Source organism: Austrofundulus limnaeus, unplaced genomic scaffold, assembly GCF_001266775.1.
Source record: "Austrofundulus limnaeus strain Quisiro unplaced genomic scaffold, Austrofundulus_limnaeus-1.0 Scaffold40, whole genome shotgun sequence".
NCBI classification, from domain to species: Eukaryota; Metazoa; Chordata; class Actinopteri; order Cyprinodontiformes; family Rivulidae; genus Austrofundulus; species Austrofundulus limnaeus.
In genome coordinates this window covers 1813434-1822696 of record NW_013952442.1, presented here as the reverse complement: position 1 = coordinate 1822696, position 9263 = coordinate 1813434, and the positions used below count along the sequence as shown (strand labels likewise).

Below are 9263 nucleotides of genomic sequence, written 5' to 3'. Positions count from 1 at the left end.
AACCTAAACAGCCTCTTCTACAGGTTCATTAACGTCAAAACTAAGATCTGCCAGTCACTCAAACAAAACAGAGAGAATATCATATTCATTTTACTTTTTAAAATATATCTTTTTCCTGTCCTAAGTCTTATTGAACAATGAGTTCCTATTTTCTCTTTCGTTTTGTCGAGTTTTATTTCATCTGGACAAGAGTTTGTAAATTTTTGTTTTGTTGTCTTTGACTTCCACATATACAGATCCAGGTAACTGGAGTTGTCTTTAAATAGCAGCAGTCTACTTCAATCCTGACGGACCTGTTAGCTCATCAGTCCTGTTCGAAACAACTCCAAACTGAGGTTGTTCAAAGAGTCACCTATAGCAGGTAAGATATTTCTTGTTCACAACTTGTTCTTCACTTCAGGATGTTTGAGCTATCCTTTTACTTTCAGACAAAACATAAAAGATTTAGCCACTCAGGTTGACATTTGCTTTCAGAGGATTCTTGGCAATTGGCAACCAGATTATGAATTTTAATCCCAATTATCAAACAAGTTTTCAGCATTACATGGGACAGAAAACTTGTTTCATGTTTTTTGAAGCAGTCCTTGAATCTTTATCTTGTTCCTTATTTATTCATTTTTTTAATTTACTGTAATCTCTTTTTCACTTGAACCTATAAATACAATTCTTGTGATGGCTGTATGTATTTACTCTGTTCTCATTAAAGTGTGATAATTATTTTATATTTTGAAACAACTGAAGATGTCTTAGTGGATTTTCTGTTATTATACACAAAACATTTTTTAAAATGGGAAATAATTAATTGGACATATTGTCAGTAACCATGTTCTTGTTGCACTGACGATGTTTTTTGTTTTACTGAACTTTATGTTTATTAATTCTAATTTAGTGCTGAAAAGTAGTTTAATTCTCCATCTGAAAATGAAAGGGATGATAAAAATTCCACAGAGAGTTGTGGAAAATTTTCTTTCAAACTGAAATCTTACAGTTTTTCCTCACATGTTATCTTTTACAATAATTAGTATAGTTTTTAGTCTAACACCAAGAACTCACTGAGAAGTTAGCAGACAACATAAAGGAGATTAAATGAAGCAGAACCTTTACTTTTTCCTCTCAGTTCAGACTTTTTAAAAAAGTAAAAAGACACAGAGACAAACATATTTGGTGCTACTTACTTCAGTGTTGGGCTTTCTCTCAGAACGGACAGAATCTGAAGGCTTTCCTCGACATGACCCGGGTTCGTCGGACTTCTTGGCGACTGTCTCGGGATCAGTAGACATCCTGACAATGTGTGTTTACTCCTCAGAGAAGTTCATTGGCTTTCCTCAGAGTCATCTAAAGCAGCTGAAAGCTTAAGTCAAGCACTAAAAGATTTATACAGCAGCTACTGTACAGATGTAGTGTCAGAAGGAGAAACATGTTGCTGTATTTATGGTGCAGGGCAGGGGAGGGTGCAACAGAGGAGGGAGAGCTTGTCCATTTTCAGCAGAAAGGAAATTAGGACACATCATGAGTGACATGGCTCGGACACCACAGCTGGGCACCACAATAATGACTTCATTACACTCAGTGTTCAATGGGCCTAAATGCCTTCAAGTGAACCAGGTTTCAGCTGACGGAGGAGGAAAGTAGAGCAGAAGCTTTTGTCCACATGCTGTTCAAAGAATTTAAAGTAGTAAATAAATTTGTCATTTTCCCCTGTTTCTTTGTTATATTGTTTTTCTGTGCATTTTTTCAATCAAAAAGCTTTTTTTTTGGTTGTTTTAGCTTTTTATATATCAAATCTTTCAGCTAGTTCAGGAGACAAATGCTATGATTTTATTATATTTTTTGTGAATGTTATAGTTGGCCAATTATTTAACTTTATTTAAAAGAAGAATCCTTATAAATACAGTGAACAAAAACATTGCTAGCTAAAATCTGCCTCAGCTCTATAGTTTTGTCTTAATGCATTTAAATTTTAGCTAATGTTCTGCCATTTTTAACTTTTATCTAGCCTTTTGCTACGTTTAGCTTTTAGATATTACTCTGCTACCCTTAGCTTCTAGCTATGGTTTTACTTCTTTGGGCTATCATCTTGTTTCTTTTAGCTTTTATATACTGTTTTGCTCATTTGAGCTTTTTTATTTTACTACCTTTATTTTTTAGTAGGCATTTTGATATGTTGGGCTTTCCAGGGAGAGCTTKTTGTTTCTTTTAGTTAGGATTTTGTTTAGGTTTTAAGCTAGTGCTTTTTTTAGGTGACATTTTCTCTTTAGCTCTTTCCAGGAGTACTGCTTCTTTTAGCTTTAACACTGCAGTTTCAGCTTGTTCAGCAAATTTCAGTAAAGTAATTTAGCAATCATACTCCAGTTTGTAGAAAATGCAATTCCTCTTTCGTTTTTCCCATTTACATGTTTATTTACCTGTTTTTTTTCTGTTGTTATTTGCAAATGTATGAAGAACAGTGGCAGAAGCAGGACTCTGGAGCACTTCCTGAAGGAATTTCAATGATGACAGTGTAAAAAGTTTACACAAACCACTAAAACATTGAAGGTTGGAGTCATTTAAGATGTCAGCTTGATTCCACAAAGGACGTTTCTCAGTGATTCTCCAAACTGAGGTAGAACTGAATGCTGTCCTCTGCAGGTATGACACTCGCTACTCATGTAACCAGCCAACTAGTCAATCAGCCAGTCCGTAGAGACAGACCTTAGGCCATATTTGACTCCAAGGACAGTTCCTCTGCAATGAGTGATTGTAGATTAGCAACAGACAGGAAGTCTCTATCTGCTTCTTTAATTTAGTCTCTAGAAGATTGTCTGTGAGACCTGGCATATCTAAACATATTTACAGCCGGATCTGACCCTCACTAACCCTCTGTGATGCAAATCACTAATGCAGGTCGGCTGGCTAGTTAACTGCCATGTTTTCTCCGAGAGGTGAATCTGACCTTGGTGCAGCTTCTTGAAGAAGCTTAATGAAAAGCAAGGTGATCCATCTAGTCTCCGTTTATACAATTACAGAGCCTCTGTCTTTGTGTAACATTGCATTGTTTTCCTGCTTCGTCGTGGTACAAGGTCAGTCTGCAACCACATGCTCATTTTTGTAGCTTTATTGTATTATCGTTTGGCTTTTCTACCTCACTGGATCGTTTAGAAATCATTCACGTGGATAATAGAGGTACCAGTACGTCACGTTCTTTTAAATGAGGCAGAATTTGAGTAGGCTTTGCACCTGAGCAAAGACACTGTTTAAGGAATGGTTAGGTAGAATCATAACAGTTTTAGTATTTTAGCATTATTTCAGAAAAACGTGGGAAATTTTCCATTAATGCATAAGCCGTCTTGTTAGGCTTTTTAAGAAGAAATTGAGAGAGTTGGTACATTTAAATAAATTAGCTTTTTTTTACACCATTTTTTATGTGCCTGTGGAGATAATTAACTGTTGATTTGAGAAAGTTAAGCCCAGAATAAATTCTGCTTCAGGTGGGTGCGAGTTGTGAGTGGTATAGGGGGTTTTGTCTGCAACTGCAAAGACTCGGTCACCYCTGTATAATATATCTTGTTAGAACTTAAAGCAAATGATCACTAGACCTCATGGATCTAAAATGGTCAAGGCTGCAGGACGTCAAACATACATTAGATGACACATAATTTGGCCAGTGAGCGTAGACAGGGTAGGACGTTGCGAGGGCTGAATGGTTTCAGTTACTTATTGTGTAGTGTGTTTTGTTGGTTTTGTCTTTCCAAGTAAGTGCTGATGGTCTTGTGGCCCATTCCAGATGTGTGCAGCTCTACTGTCAGGACCTTGATGAACTTTGACAGCTCTGTGGTCTTGTCCACAGTGGTGGATAGGCTGGATTAATAACTTTTTTTTTCTGTAGGCAGATATGCTTTACACAAGGAGCTGAGATCAAATCTGACAATGATTAATTGTTTTTTTTATTGCAACATAGACATATAGTTTTTGGAACCCAGAAATACTCATACGCCTAAAATAATTTTCACATTTTTATTTGATAAGTTGTCTCCTCTTACTATTAGAGCGAAACTACCATAAAATTGACACTGTTCACTTCCGTACAAGTGGGCAAACTTACAAAATCAAATTTTCTGTTCTATGTACCTCCGTACATGTCCACCTCTGCCCCCCTGCGGCTCAATGCAGAACTGCAAACGATCGTGAACTTGAATGGAACGCAGCCCTGCTCTTGTTGTGGTGAGCAGGCAGGGTGTGGGTCCTTGGGAAATGGAACGCAGCCGTCCTCTGCCTGGTTCCTGTCACACACACACACACACACACACATCGGGGCTCCTTGACTTCACAGCGCCCGCGAGGCTCCAGCTGCTTAGAAAACCCCCCCAGCAACTTGGAAACAAAGTTAATCCGTACAGTTGAGTTATTTATATTACTCCAGAGAAACTAGAGCGTCAACAGAGAGTGAACAAAATGCCGGCAGTCTCTAAAGGAGATGGGATGCGTGGTCTGGCTGTGTTCATCTCCGATATCAGGAACTGTAAGTTTGTTTATCACCCTTCAGGACATCTGTAAGCTAAAACAAACTTAGCTCTTGGTGGTCTGGGTGCGTGGTTTGGAAGTCAAGATTGTGCTGCCCGACGTTTTTCAAAATGTAAAAGTGTGTTTTGTACTCAGCAGAAGTCCAGACTGACAGGCTAATGAATGTTAGCAGTTAGCTTCAAGTTGCTAACGTTACGTTAAGGGCGTGGACCGTACAGTCCACTACAGATAAACCCACAGAACTGCTTCATTTAAGGAGATACAAAACGTCAGGGGTGGTCAGGAACTAATCTAAAAATGTCTTCCGAACGCATATACACATGCAGCTCTGTGTTTTGTGAAGTAAAACCTCAGATTTATTGGGTAAAATATTAAATGTACTTGTACACTGAARCCCCTCCTGGGTGTTGCCAGGTTTGTTGCTGACAGTTAAAAATCTTTAAACCCTCCCACTCAAAAAACCTCACACGGACAAGTCATCGTCAGACTTTTATTTGTAGACTTTTCTAGTGCATATACACCAGAATCCACTTTTGACTTGTGTAACACCCCTGTCCCATAAAAACATCAGGTGTAGTCCTCCTAATGGATTTTTTTGAGTTGTTATGAAGCAAGAAGTTTGTGCTGACGGTTTGTTTTAGTATGTGGATGTGCTGCTAAATAATAATAATAATAATAATAATAATAATAATAATAAAACAAACTAAATTATAGTATGTTCATCGACCAGACTGTTTCTAAAATATAATAAAACTGTCAAACTTGATTTCAGCACCACACTGAAACTGGGAAAGAGACATGCAAATGTAAACTTAGCACAAAAATTAAGGAAACTTGTGTTTGGTAGATTATATTGTTGTAACATTCTTGGCAATACATCTTATATCATTGGAAAACCTGGCATCCGTACAGTCTGAAATGGTGCCACATTTGTAAGGAACATGCATTTGTGGGATGAGCAGTAGAGCTGAGTAGGATTTACTTAACCATGTTACGTCACCTGGTTCTACTTAACTGAGTTGAGTAAATTCAAAGCATTATATTCATGTTCTTTGGTTAGAAATTGGGTATATTGCTTTGGATTTATTCAACTCAGTTAAGTGGAACCAGTTGACATAACACGGTTAAGTAAATCCAACATCTCATTTCTTAGTGTGTATGTTGGTTGTGCACATGAAAAATTTGCCAAATGTTCTCTGCCAAACAACTTATTTTGCTATTAGCACTTGCTTTGAGCTCAAGGTAGCCTCAGGTGCTGCCAGTCAGGTGCCCCTTGCAAGATTTATTTCCAAGAAGCATTATAAAACAAATAAATATTCTACCAAACACAAATTGCCTTACTGTTTGTGCTACATGTGTGTATTCCGTCATGTTCAAATAACTCTTTACACGTTATAATTTCTTGTGAAATGGGGACTGTGTTACCGTTTTGAAAGAGGATATTGTGTCAGATCTTGTTGAATGTCATGTTTCAGCTGCTCAGCAGCAGTGCGATCGTCCTTGTGTTCACGATGTTTCAAACATAGGAGACAGATTGATAAAATAAATCGGGGATTATTGTCCCACAGTCCAAAAACATGCATGTTTAGGCTGCCTTCAGGTCCAGGCTTTTCATCAAAAAGAGACCTGTGATTTAAATGGGGTTTACCTGGTTAAATAAAGGTTAAATAGACTGGAGAAAAAAATGAAGAGACCAATGAAACTCTGGGTACGAAGTGACCAAAACTGCCAAAGTATCAGGTTGCAAAAGAAAAGGGTACCCGGCACCCTGCTGAGTGATGGCGCTTTATGAGTTGCTGCCATCCTAGCTCTAAAAAGTCTTTGATGGATACTAACATCTGGGCTTAAACAAAACCAGTAACCAGAACTTGTGATGATGTCAGGCCACTTGTTAGTACTTGTTATATTATCAGCATCTAGACAAAACGCCTGAGTTTGAACACCCCACAGAAACCCAGCTGGAAGCTCTGTTGGCAGGCAGCTGGCAGGGTACATCTATGCTTTTTGTGATGCTGTGTAAAGGAAGAAGCCTTTTATTAACAGCTCAATAAGTGGATACTTTGATTTATTTGCAGGTAAAAGCAAAGAGGCAGAAGTTAAGAGGATAAACAAAGAGCTGGCCAATATTCGTTCCAAATTTAAAGGTAAGTGAACACTTATGACACTAACTAAACGTCAAGGATGGAGAGTAATAACGCATCAAACTAACAGATTTCCTTTTCTCCCCAAACTAAGTTTCCTGAGCAAGAACATACTACTGCCAGTGGCTGTAATCAGCTGGCTCTTAGTGTTTGTTTGAAAGTCTTTTTTAAGGTTAATTCTTTGTGACTTTTATTATCAACAAGAAGAAAAGATAAAAGTCAAAAGTGTGTGTAGTTCGCTGCAGTTGAACGTATTTTAATGAAAGCTTGAACTGGGTTGCAGTGATGTCTCTTCATAATCTAATGTTCTGTGCTGAATTTCGTATCGTCATGTCTGCTTTGTCTCTTCAGTGTAATTTCTGACCGATGTCTTCTCCCACTCTGCTCACTGGAAATCAGTTTTTCTTAATTCTCTGTCAGTGTGGTTTCAYATTTTACGCTCTGATTGTAATTAGTATGCTGCTGAAGAAAAGCAGTTTTTTTTTGGTTCAGGCTATTATTGAATCATTTCCACCAACGTTTATTTTGCGTTTTATGGTTTTATTTGGCAGAAATGTTATTAAATTCCTGCCTGAAGTGACCTCGGGCTGCACTGGGAGTGGTACCTCCTCACTGCTGAGTTTGCAGATAACCGCAGACTTGTATAAATAAGTGAGATTGAGAAACTGATAGTGATGTAAAGGTTTTTAAAAGAGTGTTCACATAAATATCTGTGAAATTTCGAAGATTGAAGTTGCTTAATTGAACATTGACCTCTGACTGTCAGACTTACACTCTGTTTCTCCAGATGAATTGTATCCCTCCCTGGTTTTACTGTTTGATACAGAACAATGGACCGGGTTAGAATATTATAAATTGTTGCATTTCTTAAATTTGTTTACATCAATTTTTTTTTCTGTTTCTCTGGGTGTGGATAGGAGACAAAGCTTTGGATGGTTACAGTAAAAAGAAGTACGTCTGCAAGCTGCTCTTCATCTTTCTTCTGGGCCATGATATCGACTTTGGACACATGGAGGCTGTCAACCTCCTCAGCTCGAACAAATACACCGAGAAACAAATTGTAAGTATTTCTRTGGCTCATTTGGTGAAAGAATTGTTTAATTTGTCAAAACCAATAACTTGGCGAAGGACCGCTTCACCCTAATGCGGGGGTATTTCCTGGCTCCTTCAGGGTTACCTGTTCATCTCTGTGCTGGTGAACTCCAACAGCGATCTGATCCGCCTGATCAACAACGCCATTAGGAATGACCTCGCCAGCCGCAATCCAACCTTCATGAACCTGGCTCTGCACTGCATTGCTAATGTGGGCAGCAGGGAGATGGCTGAGGCTTTTGTTTCTGAAATTCCCAGAATCCTGGTGGCAGGGTTCGTATCAGACAATTAGCATAAAGACACTCATATTTCCTCAAACTGATGATTATTTTAGCACATACGATTTAACTTTTCTTCTTTTTTTTCCAATTTATTAAACAAATGTTTGAATAAGTACTAAAATTTAAGAAACATGACTCCAGATTCTTAAAAAAATCAGTTGAAAGTGGTGCTTTGAATGTCATTTTATGCTCTGCACTGACCAGTGTTCAGAAACATAAAATGACAGTATTCACACTTCAAACCTTAGAAAAAAATGTTCTTTTACTTTCATACCAAAGCTCAGGTTTTCATTTTCTATTCTCTGGAATTGGGTAGACTAGATTAATCATATGCTGTTTTTGTAGACATGAAATGCACACACTTTCACTTGGTTTGGTTGGTTTTCACAGGAGGTTTCTTCATTATGGACAAAATGAGAGTTGGTGCCACTCGGTCACCAGCTGTCTTGGTCTTCACTTTGTACATCACTGAAAAAATTTTAAAACAAGTTTGGTGGTTAAAAGGATAAATAGACACTTGGAGTCAAGCAAAATGCAGGAGAGAAAACACATCAAGTTAATGACACTTTGTTAAAAGCAAACAAAAATCAAAAAACGAAAACACAGACATCAAAACTCCAAGGATTTTTTTTTAGTTGTGGGCCTAACTGTACCAGGATTTACTGAGTTTTCTTGTAATTTTATTTAGGGCTGCAACAACGAATCAATAAAATCGATAAGAATCGATTATTTAAAAGCGTTGGCAACGAGTTTCATTATCGATTCTTTGTGTCCTGCGTTTTATGCGATGCCATGTCGCGGAGCCGTTTACGTCACCCGCAGAGCGTTGTCAAGGCTGGCTGAGCTAAATAAAGTTTAGGATGAAAAAAAAAACTCTACCTGTAGATCCGCCCTCTCTGAGACTCTTGAATGAAAAGTAGAGWCTTCGAACTTTAAACCAGTTTTTAAATTGTGTTGTTAGGCCAAGTAGATCCGAAGATATGATAAAAGTATATGACACAGTTTATTTTTTYAAAAAGACGTCTGATTTGATGAGCGCTGTGTCGCGAGGAGGAAACACATCCCGTGGCGAAAAAAAAGTACCTCAATCGGTCTCAGTCCACCATTTCTTTCCTCCTCTCAGACCAGAAATATAAAACCCTCGTCTTTTTTTCTGACCGAGGCTCAAAGTTATTTGGTAAACAGCGAAAAGGTTCAGGACGAAGGAAAAAAAAAAAAGACGCAGCAGAACTCCTGGTCTGACTCAGTG

The 9263-nt window shown here is 38.1% G+C and overlaps 2 protein-coding genes across 2 annotated transcripts in view; one reads left to right on the top strand and one right to left on the bottom strand.

The window, feature by feature from the left end:
- The window catches only part of LOC106516735 (tryptophan 5-hydroxylase 1), a 7483-nt gene extending 6107 nt beyond the window's left edge, over window positions 1–1376 (bottom strand). Inside the window, exon 1 of the mRNA XM_014007236.1 lies at window positions 1176–1376. Within this exon, the coding sequence (XP_013862690.1) occupies window positions 1176–1280 (105 nt within the window). The 5' untranslated portion in view covers window positions 1281–1376. The remainder of the gene's footprint in view (window positions 1–1175) is intronic.
- A 2887-nt stretch (window positions 1377–4263) lies between these two features.
- The window catches only part of LOC106516734 (AP-2 complex subunit alpha-2), a 23054-nt gene continuing 18054 nt past the window's right edge, over window positions 4264–9263 (top strand). Inside the window, exons 1-4 of the mRNA XM_014007235.1 lie at window positions 4264–4498; window positions 6576–6644; window positions 7559–7701; window positions 7813–8006. Of these exons, the coding sequence (XP_013862689.1) occupies window positions 4432–4498; window positions 6576–6644; window positions 7559–7701; window positions 7813–8006 (473 nt within the window). The 5' untranslated portion in view covers window positions 4264–4431. The remainder of the gene's footprint in view (window positions 4499–6575; window positions 6645–7558; window positions 7702–7812; window positions 8007–9263) is intronic.